Below are 20,657 nucleotides of genomic sequence, written 5' to 3'. Positions count from 1 at the left end.
TCATATGTATAACATGCAATTGGAAAACATATTTACAGATAACAAATTGCCATCTCTGTAGAAGGAAAACTGAGAAAATGGGAACGTGATATTTATGTTAATACAAAGTTTTTAAAATTTAATTTAAGAGACCAGCTGTTTCTGCTTCTCTTACAAGAGTTTAATTGGTATATAATAGCATAGTTGATTAAATACAAATCAATAGTTTAAAACAGCTAATTGATATTTAATATGTATGGGAAAATATAACTTAGTTGTAATATAATTAACTCAATATTAAATAAGCAATGGAATTGCAATTATGCCTTTACAACAATTATAAAGTTTATTGTTCTTTAATAAACTTGCAGTTAGACAGGATGAGCTGAAAAATTATTAAACAGGTATTACTGGGTTATTAAACATTTATTTTCATTCCTGGTGGAATACAGCTACACAATAGTACACATTATGATTGTGTTAATAAACCTTTATTACTGCTTTGCCGCTTTAGCCTTTACTGCACTGGTTGATCAGAAACTTGGTTCCCTCCCTGAGCTGTGAGTGGAGGAATTGCCTTGAAATGGAGTAAGGAAAACCCAAATGATGGCAGAAATTAGGAGAAAGCAGGAGGATTCCATAGTTTGGGCCAGCAAAGAGAAATCTTTCTTTCAAAGCAAACTTGCCCAGACTGTGCATAAAGATCCCTTTCTAGAAGACCCTGAACTCTTGTTTCTTTTAATTGGCTTTTGCTTTGTTGTCACTGGCTGCCATTAATGCTGGCAGCGTGTGGTTTGAACTTGCTTATGCTTTGTCTGATGAGAGGTTCTTCTGCAAGTTTTGAGGTGAATTAATGCAGATACTTTTAAGTGAGTCAAAACATGCTTCTGCCATGTATTTTCCAAACAAGACACTTAAGTTCACACTTCTCCAAAGCACCTGGGATGATAAACTTCAACTGTAGCTAGTTTTGCTCTGCTGGGAAAAATCAATTGCCATTGCAAGGAAGTGGATGGGATTTGTTTTGGGGGTAGGGGAGGGGATACCCATGGGTTAAAAAGTTCTGTTTTCGTTGGTGTCTCAGCAGCCCCCCTAAAGCCAAAACATTTAAAATGCTGGGTGTCTGCTTAACTATTTTAGCTTTAGGTAGCCACTAAAAGCCATGAAGTGGTGAGACATCCTTAGGCATCAGAGTCATCTTGAAGTATTTTACCTTTTAAAGGCACTCTCAAGTATTTAAAGGTGCCTTTAGCTATAAAGATTTTTGCATGTTCTCACAAATTTATGGTATGAATTACTATAATGCAGTGCTCTTGTATAGCTCTTTTCATCATGGGATATCAAAGTGTTTTATAAGCATTAATTATAGCACCCCTCAGGGAGGCAAATGGAAGATAGACACTCTTACTGGCGCGTGCCGATCCAGGCTCCAGACAGGTAGTAACCCAGATTTCATCTGGATCCAGCCTATGTGGCTCAGCACAAGCCCTGACAATCCCTCCCTCCTCTAAGAGCTAAGTTGTGACTGGGACCTCTTGGGTAGCACAGCCATTGCCTTGGTTTGTAGCCCCTTGCCACAGTCTCTAAAGCACGACCTCCTTCTTGGGAGCATTTTGCTCCCTGCAACTGGAAGATGAGAGCTGGATGTCTCGGTTGTGGGATATGCATCCCCCAAGTAGGCTGCAGCTATTTCTGCCTCCATCGCTGCTTTGATCCAGGATGCTTTTGATGATGTTCGTGGTTGTGGTCTGTGGAGAGCACAGCAGCCCCTGTCATGCAAGGTCTGTGTGTTTGGGGGAAAAACCCAGCCAGCATCCACAAACAGGCCCATGTGTGCATGCCGGGATGTACGATGCGTGTCTGAATTTGTAAGATAGGAACACTGGCTTGCTCAACCCTGCTGTGGGCTGCGCTGCCTTGTGTGATGCTAATCTAATTGTGTTGTTTTAATTACGCTTTGATACCTTGGTGCTCATTGAAGGCTCAATAGGAATCGATGCAGTTTTGCTTTCCTATCAATAAAGACATAAATGCCTCTTGCTTGCTTTGCAGCCTCTGTTGTAAATGGCCCCAGAGGCTTGGGAGGCTATCGGCAGGCTCACAGCCATCCAGCCACATGCCGTGTGTCTGTTTTCACAGGCGTCATGGAAACCCCACTCAAAGTTCAGCAAGGTCTTATTGATTCTAGTTATCAGACAGTTACCTAAGGGAGGCAAGCTGTGCGGAACGTCCTTCAGCTAAAACCAGCAGACCCTAACAGCAGTCAGGAGTGTTAGAGGCATCTAATGCTCTGCAAGTTGACACCTTTCTTAGTGTATTTGCAGTTGTTGTATAGGCTGTGCAGAGATGGTAGATCATGTCGCTTCTGTGCTGCAAAGCAAGAGGGCTGGTTTCCACCTTTGCATCCGAGATGGGAGTTGGTTGCTGTTTACCTCTTCCTGTTAATTAGGACTCTGATTCAAGAAACAGCCAAGGATGTGGGTAGTTGATTCATCTGCCCTGATTTGTCTAATCTTCAGACGACTACATCCGAGTTAGTCACCACCTTTTATGGCCAATGCGAGAGTTACAAAGACCCCCAAAGTCATCCCGGGTAGGTGAAGTGAATCGCTTTCTGGAGATGCCTCTTTCTCTCCAGGGCAATACCTTAGGTGGCAATGTGGATTTAGGGGGGGGCAATTAAATTTCAGCTTACTCATCTCAAGGGACTTAGTTTTGTCAGAGCATTGACATCAGTGGGATTACACATGTGATTTATTTTGATTAGATGTTTATGTCCTCCCTGATGGGAGCCTTAGGATCAGGAGCTGTTGGTCCTTAGTCTCTTGCAGGGTGGAACCCTGTTTAATGTTAGAGAAAGTGCTTTAACTAGTCTTGCTTGTACCCTGAGTGTCCCAGGGTCAAAAGAAGTCTCTTTTTTCTGGGTTTAGGCTCTGTTTCTACCTCCTACTGTGCCCAAGAGGGGGATGCTAACCACTCTGCTGGGATGCCATGGCAGCTAGCAGTATTAGGGAGGGATACTGTATATTTGGGTATACACCCATATAAATCTGGGTGTCTTCACTCAACATCACACTGCAGTGAGCAACTTTCTTCTTCCTCTGGACACAGTCCAGATCTGCACTTCAAACCCAAGTTTGCATCATGGTGTTAAAAGCCAAGGCTGCCAGGCAGTGCTCGCTCTGCTCTAAAGCTGTCGCTGTGCTCTCAGCCCTCCTGTTTCACTGCCTTCTCCTCCTGCATGCGGCACAACTTCATGACAATCCTGAGTGCCCCTTCCTCAGCAGAGGGGAGGCTCTAAAGAGTCCACAGCCACATTAAGTAAACATCAAAGGGGCTTTGATCAGCAGGGCTCTGCAGAGCACAGAAGCCCCCGAGGAGCTCTGCAGGTCCGCAGGCAGCATCGGGGACTTGGTACCTTAATTTTCTCCGTGACACAGGAGAATTTGTTTGAAGAACTAGAGCTTTTTGCCGTTCTGAGATGCGCATGGAGAGAGCAGGCATGCACGCAGCCTACTTCTGCAAAAACCCTTGCTCAGATCTCTCTCTCTCTGTTACCAGTAGCCAGAGAGCCCAATTAAGAAATCAAGGCATCAAAGGCATGCGCCTCCTCAGAATCTGGCACTTTGCTGCTTGTAGGGTCACTTGCTTGCTTCTAAAGAGCAAGGTGCCTCAAGCCAGGCTTATCTTCCCTTCTGAGGACTGTTTCCCATTTTACTTTGCTGCCCACTAAGGGAGAAAGGGATTAAAGAGTCCACATTGCTGCAGTGTGCTGATGTGGAGGAAGATGCAGCTTTTTCCCTCTGCTTGGTACAGAGGATCGCTTAAGAAACGGGCAAGGGAGGGGATGGTGACCCTCCTGTCTCTAGATATATGTGGCTAAGTGGAGCAGCGAAGCAGCAGCTGGAAGCAGTTGGTTTGGGACCCTCAGCAAAGTTCAGCTCTGAGGCTGACCAAAGACTTCAGTTACGTGCCTGCCTCACTGGTGCTTTACCTGAATGGTGTAACCGGCAGGATTTGGTCCCTGCAGCATCCCTGTGTGCTTGCTCTTGTCCCCAGCCTCGTCTTCTAATGTCGCTCTCTCTTCTCTTGCAGAACTGGGGCTCCCAGGAAGAGGATGCTGCCTAGTACTGGGGTTCATGTACAAGGAGAAGTACCGCAGGATGACTGAAGGTGAGCAGTTCCCTCACCTTCTATTCTTCCTTCCTCTTTAGCAATCTTATTGCAAGGGATGTGGATGCGCTGCTGCTAGGAATGTGCTAGGTTCTTGTTCACACCAAGGAGAAAATCCTGCTTCCCCTTTGATCTCTGAAACATCTTAGTGGGCATGGATGTGGGAAGCCCCCTGCATGAAGCTGCAAGAGAAGAGCAGGAGCTTTTTAGTTCCATACATCCAAAATCCACTGTCTTTTCCTATGGAAAGGATTTGTCACATGGGAAGTTCTTCCAGCAATTGCTGCATCTAGTCTTTTTATTCCAGTTGGGTGGTAGTGCCTCATCGTGAGTACCAGTTTTCAGTGCCTTTGCACCTCTCAGAGGCACCGTTCCGTTGCTTGTCAAACCCCTGCACTCTGGCAGAGATCTTGCTAAAATTTCCCTATTTTATATTCTAGTCATCCCCCGAGTACTTTATGAGCATTGATTAATCCATAGAAATATCATAAATAATTATGAAGCATAATAACTAAAAAAAAAAACCTATTTACGCTTGGAAGAATTGTCATCCTTGCTTCTAGTAGCTTCGTTGCTTGGCATCTTTTTCTGGAGCAAGCCCTGGTGCAGCACCATCTCTGATTAATGCTGGATCAGAGAAGGATTAAAGGTCCCAGAGCTCTGCGAGGTGGGAGGGTCTTGAGGGTGTGTCAAGGAGAGTTTGGCTGCTGTGAGGTTACCCTGGGGACTGCAAGCTTGATCCAAACGTGGATTTAATCCTTTCTTGGGGCTTTGATTGGAAATTATTTGGACAAAGGGTGTGATCGCTTGCCCTGCTGCACTTCCTTTTGTTTGCATGGGATGGTGTCTTGCCAGCAGTTAGTTACGGGGGTGTCTACTCTTGCAGGAAGCCTTGTCTTCACAAGAGTAAAAGGTGCATTAGCTTTCATGGGGTAAAACTCTTGTGGAGGCAAGTTTATGGCTCAAAAAATAGAAGATCAAAGGTTCCTTCAGTTTCCCAAGAGCCCTGATACTGAGCTGATAACATGGGGAAAATAATTCACAAGACTTCACCTTGTGCTTGTTAATTGCCACATACTTTTTAAACACTGATGAGAGTATGTTTTTAATGGGAAAGGGGCTGCCCCTTGGGAGAATGGATGGCAGAGTGTCATCCGAGTGCTGTAAGAAGGTGCAATCTCTCTCTCAATACCTTCCTGTCCCTCAAGCCTTTTGGAGAGGCTGCCTGTGGCTGTGCTCAGATGGGCAGGAGCACCCTTGGGATGCTCACAGGGTGTCTGAGAGCTGCCAGGACTGTGGGCGCACCTGGGCATCCTGCCGATCCTTTGGGATGGTTCACAGAAGCTCTGGTCCCCCAGTGGATTCAAAGCCTGCATCCGCCTACGAAGTGAGCCCCCTTCTCAGGCTGAACATGGCTTTGTGTGGCGAGAACAAAGAAACATGAAAGGCCAAAAGTAAAGCCTTTGTGTGGGAAAGGGAACAAAGTGTGCCTGCCTGATGCTGTGCAGCGAGTTTCTGGCCCCCGCAGGCTGCAGGACCATTATGTTTAAAGGTACGATCTGCCAAAAACAAAGTCGGGGGATTTCCATGGCTACAAAGACCGCCGACTTGTGTTTTCACTAGAGGCAGTTCTGGATGACAGTTGCAGGCCTCCAACCTCCTGGGTTTTTGGTGGATTTCAGTGCAGATCCATGCTGTATGGTGTGTGAGCCAAGGGGGGGTTCAGATGTCTGGTCATCTACAGAGGTACAGCAAAGGTATTTCCTGCCCAGAGTACCTGAGCCAGACTTTTTGGGCCAGTCACCTTGCAGGGAGAAGGAGAGACACAGCTTCCCTTTTATATTTTTGCCAAGTGAGAGCTTTTCCTCTTTTTATTGCATGATGGTGCTAATGAATAGCCCTATTAATAATTACAGGGTAGCTGAAGGAACTGAAAGCAGAGGTAGGCAGTGGGGCAATGGGATAATTATGAGGTGTGGGGTCTCCATCGTAGTGGAAATGGGTAATTACAGGGATCATTAGAACCTCGCTGTCACTTAATGGAGACATCTACAAAATGCGCTTGTAGGTAGAAAAGCACAAGACTTAGATAGAGGCCTTGCCAGTGTGGAGGAATCGCTTCTTGGTGGGAAAGCGTTTCTCTTGGCTATCCCCGTGGAGAAGATCCAGGCTGGGCACTTGCAGACCAATGTGGCAACCTCTCCCAGCAGGGTAAAATAAATGTTGTGGCTTACAGATGCTCTGTGGCTGTGCCCAGCAAGGGTCTTTGGTAACATCATGTTGTTTGTTTACCAGCTGGCAGGTGATGGATGTCCATTAACACAACTGATTGCAGATGCAGGCTCTTCTCACTGAGCAGTCCTCCAGCGTGAGAAGCCAAAATAAGTGTCCGAGAACTTGCCTCTGTCAGTGTTAGTTAACACATACCAGTTCCTCATATCAATGTATATCAACCTGTGTCACGAAAAAACAGGTCTGGGTGAGGTGTTGGTGTCTCTCCCAGCTGTAAGGCAACAGAGTAGCCTGAGCTGCTGCTGGCACTGCTGGTGATGTGCAAGGCAAAAATGATTTGGGCACTCTCCTTGCAGCTGGCATTGCTGTGCTGCATCGGGAACGCTTGCCTCTTGCTTTATTGCCACTGGGAAGCCCGCACCAGGAAAGGTGCTGGATTTGGGCACAATTTGGGGGGTGGGGGGATGGGCTGGGGAGTGAGAAGGCACTGCTCCAGCGTAGCTGCTATATGCTTATCCCTTTGCTGTGATTGACGATTGCCTTGTCTGCGTGCTGGGTTTGCTGTTTGGTGTGTGGCTGTGAGTTGTAGGGTGAAATTAAGCTGGTGACAGTTGTAGACAGAGGGAGAGAGAGGTAGAGCTGTCTGTAATGACGGCCTTGCAATAAAGATGCTTTAGAGTTAATCCCCCACCATCTGTCTTCATTCTGCTAATAACCCACTCAATCAGATGCTGCTGACTGTTTGTTAACATTCAGAAACAGATACATAATCAGGGGGAGCATGCTGTTTGCTCATAAGGGGCTGGATTCCTCTTCAGGAACAACTCTCCCCTGGCCACAGTGGTCGTTCAGTGGGAGCCACGGCTCGTGGACTGGACGTCCCAAGGCACATGCCGTGCAACAGAGGTGATGCTTAGGCTGGTGGCGAGCTGAGTTACCCTGCTTTCCCCAGGGCTCGTGCTGTCCCGATTTGAGGTGATTTTTGGAGTAGAAAGATGGTATCAATGAGGTGGTCACCTTAGTCCCCCAAGAACAAGGATCTTGAACTAACCTGAAAAGTGGGGCTTGTTTTTCTGTTCACTCTTCCTGTTCAAGTTCAGTTCCCTTCCCAAGGGAAGGCAAGAGGTGTGCTGTAAAATCTCACCCTGCTCACCTATCGTACTTGGTCCCTGCCTCTCCATAGCTGCAGGTCCCGAGCTGGACTTCCTCTGCTCTCCTCTGCAGTGGTCAAAGGCAGGTATACAGCTGTCAATCCTGCTATTTTTCTTCTCTCCTGCCTTTGACTTCTTGCCAGATCTAACTCGAGTCATTAGCAAGCGTCACTGCAGCAATTATGGCACTTTTTGGCTGCCATTCATAAAGTTACTAACGGGAACAATTAAGCACTGAGAGGTGTCAGCCTTCTTCTTCACCACCTGTTCCCACCAGCCGTCGACTGCTGGAAGGTGCCTAGAACCATCTCCCCGCATGCAGGGTAGCGGGGCAGGGCAGCTCCCTTCCTTCTTCTCGCCTCCCTTTCCAGGCACTTCGCTGGCTCTCGTGTCCTCACATGCAGCGGGCAGGTGGCATCTCTGCAGGGTGGACCCAGAGCTTGGCTTTGTCACTGCGTGGAGGGGAAGGGTGGGCTTCATCCTTGTGTCCAGGGTGGTGAAAGCAGGTATGGATGGGAGAAGGGACAGAAGAAGGACTCGTTGCAGCATCCTCCTCCTGGACCAGCTAAGGGTTATAAGCTTGGCTTATAGCCCTGCTTTCTGCTTTGCTTGCATCCACATCACCAGTTAGGGACAGGCATGAGGCTAAAATCTGTACCTTAATCTGCAGGCAGTCTCCTTGGTATCGGCTGCTCTAGATGCAGACACTGACTGGTGTGTCAGGAGAGGGGCTTGTGCCAGAGTTATCTCTGGCAGCAGCCGCCCTCTGTTTGGGCTGGAAGCAGAACCGAGTCTCTGTAGTTTTCTGCATTCAAGGTGTCTCCGTTCACTATACAAAACACAGCAATACCAGCAGCCATTACCGCAGAGCTGCAGCTCCACATAGCAACGAGTGCTGCTCTGTGTTTAATTGGAAGAGGGTGGTGCTTAGCAAATCATATTTGCTGGGTAATGACTGTAGAAATCTGTTCAGATAAGGGCTGTCTGAATCCAAGGTGGAAGATTTTTCTCTAAAGGCTGTGTGGGGCTGTTGGTCAGCATAAGACAACCCTTGAGTTTTGGGAGTGTAGATGATAACGTGAAAGTTTTGCAGTCTGAGCTGCAAATCTCACCTTGACTCTTTTGTTCAGAAGGTTTGGGATCTTATTTGAAGGCACTGGGACTAATGCAAAGCTCTGATGTCTCTTGTTGGAGGAAGATGAAGGTCCCAAAAGGGTGAGATTCATCCACATACCTCCAACGTGGGACACAGGTCAGGGTTGGTCCAGAGAGGCAGTGACGATGGTGGCCTGAACTGAAGGAGAGCCACCAGCCTGCTCTCCTTGTGATGGCTCGTGCATCCATGCAGCCCTCACAGGCTGCAACTAGTAGGGATGATTTGGATCGGCCCCTGCCTGCCTGGCAGAACTGGGCAGCTGCCTGTTTCTGGCTTGTGTTACCAGCTGTGGCTTTGTGCTTGTGAACTGCAAGCAGTGTAGCTCCGGATGGGGTTTTTTTGTCTTCAACTTGAGCGTATCTCTAGTCTGCAGATAGGTTTTGGTTCTGCTAGATGTGGGGAAGAGAATTGTGTATGCATATGAAAGCTGTTTTTATGGCTTATAATTATCTCGTACCCATCCTTAGAATAATTATAGCTCCTCCATTATTAATAATTGGAATTCCAGTCCTTGTCATAGATCACAAAATGGAGAGGAAGCTCAACCCAGGGTTTGCATAATGTACCTTGGTCTAAATTGAATAATTGGTAAAATGGTGAAAATCGTTAGTTTTTCCCCCATTCCTTGGTACTAGAATTAGTGAGATATTAGTGCAATTAGCCAGTACTTCCATTTGAGGCTGCAATCATTTGGTTTGTAATTTAGAATAAATGTAAAAGCCCACTTGTGCTTCTGAACGGATTATTTGTCCTGTTTAAAAGTATCTAATGGGGTGGCTGTCATCTAAGCAAGATACATTTGACCCATTTCAATTTGTTTCCCTTTTAATCTGCTATCTGTTTTCCTGGATCTTTTTTTAATAAAAACATAAAGAAGAAGGGGGTGAGAGAGACCAAAGAGGGAGAGAATAGAAGCGTTATAGATCTGGAGTTTATCATAAGCCAAAGTAACTTGAAATCAAGGCTGTTAAACTGCAGAAAGCAATAAAAAGAAACCACTGTTTGGAGAACATTTAAAGGGCCGAGTGACTTGTCAATGAAAGGTTGCTCTATTCGACTGCTGCTTAATAGCTTCTCAAAGGGAACCTGCAGCTCTTGCAAGAACGAAGGCTGCGGCTGCTTTTGCAGCTGCTTTCTGCTGCAGGAGGGAGCATTTAGGTTAGCATGGTGCTGGGGTGCTGTGGCAGCAATGCCAAGATGGGTAAAATGCAATACCAAGAAGGACAGAGAGCAGAGCAGGAAAGGAAATGGAAGCTTTAAAACATGTCCTAAATATCGAAGCCCTGGATATTCTGGTAGGCGCGGAAGCTGGATGCATTGCTCTTCTTTGGGCTGTAGGCAGATGTGTGCCCAGTTCAGTCCCACCCTGCTTCAGCCATCCCACCGTGCCCTCCCGCCCCTTCAGTGGAGACCAGAGGGACTCTGTGCCTTTCCCTCCGAAGGCTGAGCATCCTTTCTACAACACCCCAATTCAAGGCTCCTCTCTCTGTCAGGCCCTGTCTTACCGCCTGGAGAGAAACCAGCTGGGACTCTGGGATGGTGTCCCTGCTGTTTTGGGAAAAATGGCTTGTTCAGAGAAGCTGGCTGTGTCTCTTCTCCAAATGTCTCTCTGCTTGAACGCCCCTTCTGCTGCCTGCTGTAGTTCAAAGCGGGTTCAGTGAATGCTTCCTGCCAGGAAAACATCCTATTAGAGTGTGGCACTGAGACGCAGTGACGTATTCATGCCACCCGTTAGCAGCCCAGCAAGGCAGTTGCTGCTTCAGAATTGCTTGGATTTATGGGGACGCTTAATCTGGATCTTGCAAGTGACTTTTACATCCGCAGCAGCACAGGCAGAGTGTGAATCTTCCTTAGACTCAAGGATAAATCGGAGCCAGCCCCTCTTTTCCCTGTAAAAAGTGATCTTTTTCCTCTACCAGATGCCCACAGCCTCTGTGCTGCTGGATGGAGCCTGTGCTGCTGGAGAAGCTCAAACTCCACTCAGTTCTCTGGCCCAGTAGTGGAAAGTGTCTGTTCTTTGGGACCAGACCTGTAACATGTTACTTGCTTTAGCTCAAGCAGCATTGGCTCTGCTCAGCTTGCTTTAGCAGTGGCTCTCAACAGCCCATAAGCAACTTGAGCATCTTCTTGAGCATCCCAGCATCTTCTTACAGTTTGCCCTCTGAGGCTTTGCATCAGTCTGCAACCTGGGCATGGGATTTCTGCAAAGCTTTACTCAAAGCTACAGGATCCCTGGCACAAAATCAGCTGGGATCCAGTGTAGCGGTGGGTCCGTTATTAGCCGATCACCAAAGCTCCCCACGGGATGCTGTGCGAACTTTGCATTGCTAACTCTGCTGTCATTGCCAATAAAGGTGCTGTCTCCTCCAGGGCTTGGCAGCTCTGTGATAGGGAAGCTCGCCTTACCCCAAGCATTGTCATTCATGTCGCCCCGTGAAGACACAATCACAATTGATTAGGGAAGGCATCTCCTATATAAGCTGCATTGAGCCTTTTGTTCTTTATCTGACAAAGGCATTTGAGAAGGAAGACGCGAGTGGATGGAGCAAGCTCCGGAGAAGTTGTTAAAGATGCATTATCAGCAGTGCCCTCATTGATATTTCTGTGATGCTTTGTGCATGTCTGTTAGCTAAACAAGGCAGGGATGTAAGTGAAACCTGAGGAAAAACCAGCAAACAAGCTGTCTTTTTGTCTAGTGTCAAGAGGAGACTTTGCCAGGGTTGGGTCAGCTAGAAAACTGGGTAAAATGCAGAACTTCACTGGAGAGGCGTATGCTGCTGTGAGCCAGGTCCTCACTGGCGAGTCACGCACACTTACAAGGATGCTGCTGAGGGAAGGATCCTGTGTGCTCTGCCATTCAGGCAGGATAGGAAACTCGTCCCCAGCTTACTGCCGCTCTCTGCTCCTTCGGAGATGGGGAACAGGGTTTCATCCTCAACGCTCCAGTTGTCTACAGCGGTGGCAGTGAGGCTGAGCAACTCTGCCTGTCATAAATCTGATACAAAGCTTGCAAGTTTTATGGTAACGGTGGTGTTGTAGCAGCTAATGGTCTAAGGGTGTAATTTTATGTATTGATTTGAGTAGCAGTCCCCTGTGGAAAGCTATTGTTGTGTGGTCTTAAACAAATGAATACAATACTTTCTCGCTCCCCAAATACTGGCATGAGATAATTCAGGAGCTGCTTCTCTTGCTGTTCAGCCTGCAGGTGTGTATGGCAGAACCTGGGATCACATGGAATTTGTGTACCATCCTTTTGCAGGGACCGGAGGGCCTGCTAAAGACACTTCAGGAATCTTAGGCATTAATAAACATGGATCAGTATTGAGGGTGGGATTTAGAATATCCTGGCTACTTGAATTCTGTTGCCCTTGCACGCCCCTTGAAGTCCATAATGGCATTTGAAATGGGATGCGCACCTAAGGAACACAGCAAGCTCTTGGGAAAAACTTGTCCTGTAAAATGCACCTGAAAAAGGGCAGAGATAAGGTTATGTAGTTCACCTTATGCTGGCTGGACATCTTTTGGTGTTGCTGTCTCTGCTGGGTTTGGCCTCGTTTATTTTTCAAGTGTATCAGGAGGCAGGGGGAGCATGAATTAAAGGAGATGCAAGGCTTCTCTCTGAAGATGGTGACTCTGGTTTTCTCATCTCTGCGCTGCCTCCAGGCTACCCTCAGAGTTTACCTTCGAGCTTGTGTATCTGTTGATAATTTTCCCCTCTCTGCAGAGCTGTTGCTGCAGCCCGGGGGTCTGTCATTTAGCTTTCCTCCCTCTGTGTCCATGGGGACCCTGCCAGAGAGGTTGCTGGCAGGCAGTATTTCATTAGTAATACAGGTCACACTGTTGACACGGTGTCCACCAGACCCGAACCTGGACATGCAGGTCTGGCTCTGCCATTAAGTCAGGTTCTGATGATGCCATAAATCCTCCTGGCATGGACAGGATGGCATGATTGTGTGGAAGCTTCTAGCTTCTCAAAGTATCTGGAAGTCATTGCTTCCCAGAAAATGATCCAGACCTTGATTCAGGAAGGGGGCAGGAGGGTGACGGTATATCCCTACCCAAGGCTGGAGAAAGGAGGAGCATCTCTTCTGCCTTTTTTGGGGGGAGTCGTGGGACATAGGCATTGCAATGCAGTGCTGTTTTCTATGAAGCACTGCAGGCTTACCCACTGCTGCAAGGAAACATAAGGTTCATTTATGCCTGGTCTGGATCGCTAACCTCACTTTCCTGGAGGCAGACACGCATGCATGCTTTCTGCAGGCACGGCCAGGGTTGAAGCTTCACAGACTTGGACCAGTGAAGCAGTAGTACTAAGTTACTGTCGCTTAGAACATCAATTAAAGCTGCTGCAGCCTTTTAAGTCCCACCCTGAGACACACGTTCTATATTGATAAACAGCCAGGCTTGCTGTTAAAATGGCTCTCAAGCCAGCAGAAGTGAATCTACTGTGCAATTGTGAGCAGAAACTTGCTGTGGCCATGGCTAGAGTACTTCCATCTAAAGCCAAGCTGTGGGGTGGGAGCCGAGTAAGGTGGTTGTGAAGAAGCCCTTCTGGTGTTACATGCACAAGAAAGCCCGTGGCTTTAGTATGCCATGAAAAGGCTTAAATAAAGTTTTGTAGCTCGGTTCCCCACTAGTTTCCCTGTGTGTCATTAGGTCCCATAATGTCATCTCTGCTCTGCAGTCCCAACCTATAAGGTGAAGCTCCTTTCTTACAGGAGCAGTGCAAGACAGCTGGATTTCACAGCTATAATGACAAATCAAAAGAAATTGTGTGTTTCAGGCCAACAAAATGAACATATTCCCATTTCTCAGTGAAGTGGGACTTTGTTGGATTTGACTGAAAGATGCTGCAAAACACCCAGCAAAGTATTTTGCTTTGTTTGGGCTGGGTTGTTTTTTTTTTTTAACCCTTCTAAAAAATCCATTCTTTCCCTAAAGAAATAGTGAAATATTGTTTTAAAGTATCAAGCTGAATGCTGCAAGTCCCGTTCTTTTTCTTCCCGAGCTATTTGGTGTATCTTGCCAAACCCGGCCATCTGTATTCACTAAATAAAAATGAAGTCCATTAGCAGCCTTCAGGTTGAGGTTGATGAAGACAGAAGGAACAGGTGTGGTCAAAAACCTGAAAGATAGGTAGGAAGCGTGTGTGAGGGGGAGTGCGAGTGAAAATCCCCTTGGCCAGGCTGCCAATGCAATGGTTATTTAGTACTCCAGGGCTGCTACTGTGATCCTTCCCAAAGCAATGAACTTAAACCACAAACCTTAACAGTTACCTCCAGTGCAGCAGCAATCTTGGGGCCTGTATATACATATCCTTTTATGCCCAGTATTTGCTCCCATAGGTATTTACTTAATCTATAATTGTATTAATGGGGCTAATCTTAAAACACATCCAGAGATATAACTTCAGATGGATTTTTTTTTTTCCCTTTAAAAAGATGAAGGTTTTATATAGACGGGGGAGAGAAAAGGGAAGTGAAATGTTCGGTGACTAATGATCCTCATCAATATTCATGAGAGACGGTATGCATTTTGAGATTTAAAATAAAGGAAGGGGGAGAGAGAGAGAGAGAGAGAAAGGAATTGACTTCTTTAGAAGCTAAATGAAATATTTAGGTTGACCTGGAGATAAGTATGCCAGGTCTTTGTTGCCATCAGCTTAGACCAGCATTCAATCGAGGAGCTTTCAAAGAGAAGCAGAGGGAGCTGAGTTGCTGGTGGAGGTTTCTGGAGATGACGTGGCAGGGAAGTATGGGGGTGTTGACTCATGTGGCAGCAGAAGCCTTCAGCTGAGGGTGAAGTCCATGTTGTGCTAGGTGCTGTGCAAATGGGGAGGGAAGCAATCCCCACCCCGGGAACCTGCACCCTAAACCAGCCAAAGTGGGGGTATGGAATAGTAGCAAGGGGGTTGTCCGCAGCCAGCCAGCGGTGAGGCTGGGATCAGACTTGGGCTGCCCCAGGTGAGTCCTAGTTTGCACTGCCCTCAGAAGAGCTCCTGTCTTCGCTATTCCCTGCTGCAAGGTTGCTCTGTTTGGAAGCGGTGGCTCGGAGGACGCAGTGGACGTTGATGGAAGCAAGGGTGCTGTAGGACAAGAACTGGCCCTTGCACAAATGGCTCTATCTACAAATGTATGTTGATAGTGGGGAAGCTGATTTATTTTTGTGGAAGATATCTCTTTATCCGTTGTACTGTTCCTACCTGAGTGTTCTAGATATCTCTTTATCCATTGTACTGTTCCTACCTGTTTTCCTTCTTTCCTTCCTTTCCTGCCTCTATTTCCCTCCCTGCCCCTGTCTGCTGCAGCAGAAAATCTCCCCAAGTGTACCTAACTTGAAGGTGAAATTTTAACCCCCCCCCAAATACTTTAAAATAGATGGGGGAACCTCGATCCTTCCCCATTTCAGTCTTTTGTTAGCTCGGGTGGGGAGGAGAAGGAAAGCCTCTGCAGAGGAAACACCTGAAATATGTTTTTTGTCAGAATGATGTTGCTCTGGAAGCGCTGCAGTGATAGTGGAGGATGGAAAGAATACCAGGATCTTAATAACCAGATTTAATTGCTGAAAGAGTATAGCAGGCCTGGAAGAAAGGCTTCCCCCCAGTCTTCTGCTTTACTCTTGTAAATCTTTTTCCTTTCTTCTTCTGCAAGTTGCCCTTGTCTCCCTCTGTTTCCAAGGCTGCTCCTCTTCATTTCCGTGCCATCCCTTCCCTCCTCCGAGTGACAGCTGTCCCACCCCCACCAAGGTCGTTTGCCCTTGAGACCATCTTTGATCTGTGCCCTGATAGAAGGGCTGAGTATCGACTTTGGCTTCGGCTTCATTAAGAGGCAGCCTCATTTGTCAACTTGTTTGTTTCGATAGCTACTTGGGAGACGGTGGGGCCCGCAACCCCTCTGAGCCGAGCCGAGGCATTATTCCAGAATTAACTCCCTTTTCAAGGGTTTGCAGGCAAGGTCGTTGCAGGTGGCCCTGCACAGTCCTCTCCTTCTCATTAATCGATGTCACAGAGGTTTTAAGCAAGGTTAGATCCAGTCGGTTCGTGGTTGGGAGACTTCTGCTGAGGCTCTGGGTGCTGCGAGAAGCTGTGTGTGGGTGCATTAATCCGCAGTGCTTCTAGCTGGAAACGCAGGCTGTCTCACAGAGGTCCTGTCCACGCTAAGGAGCTTGGAGATGGGGTCTTGGATGAGCTCTACTGGTGAGGTCGTTGCAGGAGGTTCTCTGGGGCTGGTTGCATAAGGATTGCAAGTAATGAATATTAATTTCTCTTGTCAGTTGTCATCAGGTAACATGTCTGCCAATAATAGCTTCTGGTTTTAATCCAGATGGTCAGATGAGGTTAATCAAATAAGTTACCCAGGCTTTTTATCCCTTCCTGTTGGTGGGTGAATAATGCATTGAGAGGTGTTTGCTTGTAGTGTTTGACCTCTCCAGGAATCCCCTCCTTGTGCTGCATGTCCCCAGGGCGACTGTCTGGGAGAGCCTCTTGTGGCAGGGCCTGGGACCTTAGCTGGTGGTAGGATACAGGGATGGCCAAGTGGCAGATGCACTCCATCTGCTGCTCCTCGGAGTGTTTTGGTAGAAGCAATCTTTTCCTAAAATCATGTGAAACGGCTGAAACTCTAGACATTGGCGTTCCCAGGGTTGTTTAGGGATTTGGAATTGGTTGGCACAACAGCCTTGGGAGGCAGACAGGTTCATGGCAACGCGGGAGGACTATCTCTCCCTTTGCTTAGATTCGGACCAAAAGGAAGAAGCTGTGCTGCTGAGGACAGATGGCTGCAGCACAGGGCGTTTCCACACCTATCTGACCGTGTGCAGGAGAAGCAGGTGAAGACAAAAAGCCAAACTTCACTGGACTGGTAGCTGGGGTCCAGTTTCCTGCAGACCTTAAAGTCTCACTGCCCTGGTGGGGAAGGGGCTAGTGACGCTATTTCTTTACTCCTGAGAAATGCAGTAGTGCGTACTGAGCCTTTGACGGCCGGGAGGTGTGGAAGCATCAGCCCGGCCATACAGTACCCACGTTAAGGGAAGCAGCTCAAAAACCAGAGGCGCTGAAGCTGGGTTGTGCTGCAGGGGTTAAAGCTGCTTTTGTTGCTGACTGTCCTGGGTACCTCCGTGCTCCTGACAGCAAGGAGGGAGCTTAGGGAAAGATGTTCCTAGCTGTTGCTACGGGCATTTTGCTTCAGCAGATCCCAAGGTAATAAGGCATCAGTAATTGCGCAGCTCCACGCAAGCTGTGATGTGACTGGCACCGGAGTATTGTCTGTGGCACTGGTCCCTGCAGCCTGGGGAGCGTGGAGCAAAGCCAGGGAGAATACTAACTGTGGTGGCAGGAGCGGCCCGGGGATTAGAAAGCAGGTTGTAAGAGGAGAGACTGGAGGAGGTAAATTTATATAGTCTGGAGGAGGCTCAAGGGGAGACACGACCAGAGTCTATAAATACACGCAGCAATAGAAACCAAGGGAAGAAATTATTCAGAAGAAGGGAGAGGACAAGGAGCAGTGCCTGAAGCAAAGGCAAGAAAAGTTTATTCTGGGCTTTGCATGGGAGGAGAATGGCCTTCAGCATCAGACATCTGGCTGAGGTGGGGTACCACTGCTGGCAAGCCACCCTGCTGCCACTCTGTACTCCCCATCCCCTTTTGAAGCCTCACAAAGCCAGTCTCTCTCTCTCCTACCCAGCTCTGCTTTGTTTTACAGCAGCCCCACCTCATTTCTTCCCTGCCGGCCGTTTCACACGAGCATCTTGCACCAAGCCGCCCCAGCATGCCTTCGAAGGTTTAATAAAACAGATTGAGATGCATTTGGGCTTATGGCTTGACAACTAGTTCCCCTTGGACAGGAACATTTGCCTTCGCTAGGTGACAATGCTTTGAGTCCGTAGCCTTAGGCACTGTGGCTCATTGCTAGTCATCTCTCCAATGAATAATACACAGGCCTGAATATCTGTCTGCATACATCTTCCTTTCCTATAGGGTAATTTAATGTTATCTTTGGGCCTCCTGCTCCTGAGATGAAGAGATTACTTCAAACCTGCAGCCCACAACCACAGCCATTGGTTTCAAACGTCATTAAGTTTCATTATAACAAATAAACACTGCAATGACATTTATAAGTTACCAGAGAGCACAGAAACACAAATATGAAGCAGATAAACTGCATTTGATCCAAATAATTACTGCAGGCAATATCGAGCTTAGGCTGAGCTGGCAGCCGGGTGCCAAGTAATTTATAGGAGTCCGTAAGGCGCTGTGTTGCACATTGCTTCTTAAAAATTATGATGATGGTTATGTGTCTCTCTATAAAGCCTTAAACAGGTTATGTTCCTGCCTCACTGAAGGCAGGAAGCTTTTCCTCAAGTCAGAAATGTAGGTGGCACAGGCTAAATATGTGGCTGTTACTAGTTTGGGGACTTTTCTATCCCCATTCCTCAGGATTTTAGCCTGAAAAGGGACCTGCATTTGAGGTTTGCTGTGCTTGAAGCTGCAAAAGAGGTTTTAGGTTTTTATTTTTATTTTTTTCCCCTCCCCTGGGGGTTTCTGTCCCCGGCTGTGGACTCATAAGGTTTCAAGAGGGAGGAATCCTTGGAGAGATATTTCCGCTGTAAGAAAGTATAATACTATAATAATTAGGTTCCTTTCATTTTGACTCCCAGCTTTACACTACCTGCCCTTAACGCTGGGCAAGGAATCATCTACCAGCAAACCAGACGGAAAAGCATCTCCCCCAGCTCTCCCCCAAAAACCTGAATGAAGAGGGGTTTTGTTGCTGTGCTGGTTGTGTGAACTCTCACAAAGCTTTGCCTCCCTGTGTAGGGTCGAGGCTTTGTCTGCTCTGGGGTGAGAGCACATCAGCTCTTAAGTGAGCCACGTGGAGCTTGTCACTGGACTGAAAGCTTCCTATGTCCTGCAGGCATGGAGGCTCAACCCAGGAGGGGGTTCAGAAACAGCTGGGTTTATTGATGAGCACCTCTCATTACCTGCTAATTAACTCAGCAGGCTGGAATGTGCTAATCTTCTCTTGGACTGGGGTTTTGCACAAGCCATTGACTCTGCAGTGGAGACCATTGGGAAGGAGCTGGTAACAAAATAAAGAGCAAAGCCTTGTGTTTAAATACATTTGAGTCCCCTTCTGATGTGGTCCCTTCTCCAGCAATAAAGCAGAGAAGTCACTGGGTTTGTTAGCAGCAGTAAGGCACAGCCACTTCCCCGTGGCTTCTCCCCAGGGTGCATGTGGGCTGATAAAGCAGTTGCAGGGCTATAAATGTTGACTGAATTCATGATTCTTCTCATTTTCCATGGCTCTTGGCTGTGTTGAGTAAAACCCAGTCAAAAAGCAGGAGCCAGTTGTCATAGGCAATGGTGCAGGTGTCTGGCCTCCTCTGTGATGGCTGAGCAATGGATAAATGCACTTTCTAGGCATTTCCCTGGGTCTGCGGATCCCATGGAAGCAATGATTTTCAGGGGAGGGGAGCTTTTATTAGGCCTTCATGTATAGATAGAAAAGTACGTGAGTTTTTAAGCACCTTCCTCAGGTAATGAGGATGAGCACGTGTGTGAAACGTTTCCTGCTCAACTGATGATCTGCTCCCTGCCTGTTCATCTCAGCATCTGTTAGGTCCTCCTGTCTTTTCCCTGCCACTTTTTTTTTTGTGTGTGTGTGTATTGTATATGCTTAACTTTAGGCTGTTCTTCAGAATAATTTGTTTAAATACGAATCTTGCATGTAAAAAAAAAAGTGTGCATATTTGCAATCATTTCCGCTTGGAAAAATCCAAACAAACAATAATTACAGCAGAAACCTGGTAATTCTCATTCCACTTCATCTTCAGACTTGCTAATTCATGCAACACAACCTGAAGCAATCTTGCCCGGCTGCTCAGCTCAGCTAAACAGCAGGGAGCTGGAGCGAGTCCTCAGCATCAGTGAGGTCTTGGTGTATCTGTAATATCACGTAGCTAAGCTGGCTGGGAGCTCCCCCAGAAGCAACACGCTCGATGTTTCATGCAGACAGCGGCCTCTCAGGGTATGTTTCAGGGCAATAGTAAGATTTGTTCTTGTGTTTTCCTACCTCGATACATGCAGTTTGGTACCCCACCAAGGCGTTTCTCATTTGGGGAAGGTATCTGTTGGAGGGCATCTTGCATGGTAGTAATTCAAGCACCTGCAAAGTTGGAAACAAAGTCCTGTAGAGAGACTTGTTTAACCACTCTTTGCATGAATTCTCCAATCTATACAGTGGGCGAAATGTCTCACCAACCTGTAGTGAGACTACTTAAACTCAAAATTATTTTGAGAAGGAAGAGAATCTTTCAGTAGTTTTAGTATTAAATATGCATTTTCTGTTCTGAAATGAATCTTCATTTTGATTTCTCTGTGACTCAAAGCATGCTATAACAGATTTTTTAAAATGAGGATGGAAGTGAAACATGGTGTGACCCAAGGCGAGCTCTTTGGTCTAATTTTCCACCCTGTAGACTGCACAACTTCCAGTTGCCGCTCTTCCTGGGAGCAGAGCCAGACTTTGAAATCTCCAAATCGTTTGTGAAATGGATTATTCATCCTTCACGTTTTCCTACGGACGAGTGTCCTGTGTGCCCTCTAACTCAAAGATGAGCTGAGATTTATAGGACTATATTTCAAAAGAGCAGCCCTGATCTGGGAATGAAGGGTGGGCTAAGGGGACGCACCTGCGTTGAATGTAATCCAGGGCTGTGGGGCATCACCTGAGAGATTTCAGAAGGTCACAAGGGATAAAATCCTTAGGGATTTTATCTGGGAGACTTTGCAGGGGGCAGACTGCTGCCCACTAGTTTGAGCATCAGCTGTTATTTTAGAAGGAAATGTTCCTTTTCCTCCTTTGTGGACTAAAGTGGGTGGGTTTAGGTCCCAGGAGTGTCTGTGCAAGCTCCTACAGCTGAGGACACGCCGACCCCTTTGCGAGCGCTGTTTGTCAGCTACCAATAGT

At 47.2% G+C, this 20,657-nt stretch overlaps 1 protein-coding gene across 4 annotated transcripts in view; it reads left to right on the top strand.

Moving 5' to 3' along the window:
• KIRREL3 (kirre like nephrin family adhesion molecule 3) overlaps window positions 1–20,657 on the top strand; it is a 343,289-nt gene that overhangs the window by 214,272 nt on the left and 108,360 nt on the right. For 3 of the 4 annotated variants that reach the window (XM_052786336.1, XM_052786334.1, XM_052786338.1), the window contains exon 2: window positions 4,075–4,152. The exons of the other annotated variant lie outside the window; for it this stretch is intronic. In XM_052786336.1, the coding sequence (XP_052642296.1) occupies window positions 4,075–4,152 (78 nt within the window). The remainder of the gene's footprint in view (window positions 1–4,074; window positions 4,153–20,657) is intronic. 4 annotated transcript variants of the gene reach the window in all.

Source organism: Harpia harpyja, chromosome 4 (genome assembly GCF_026419915.1).
Source record: "Harpia harpyja isolate bHarHar1 chromosome 4, bHarHar1 primary haplotype, whole genome shotgun sequence".
Taxonomy (NCBI): Eukaryota; Metazoa; Chordata; class Aves; order Accipitriformes; family Accipitridae; genus Harpia; species Harpia harpyja.
This window is presented reverse-complemented; position numbering and strand designations above follow the sequence as displayed.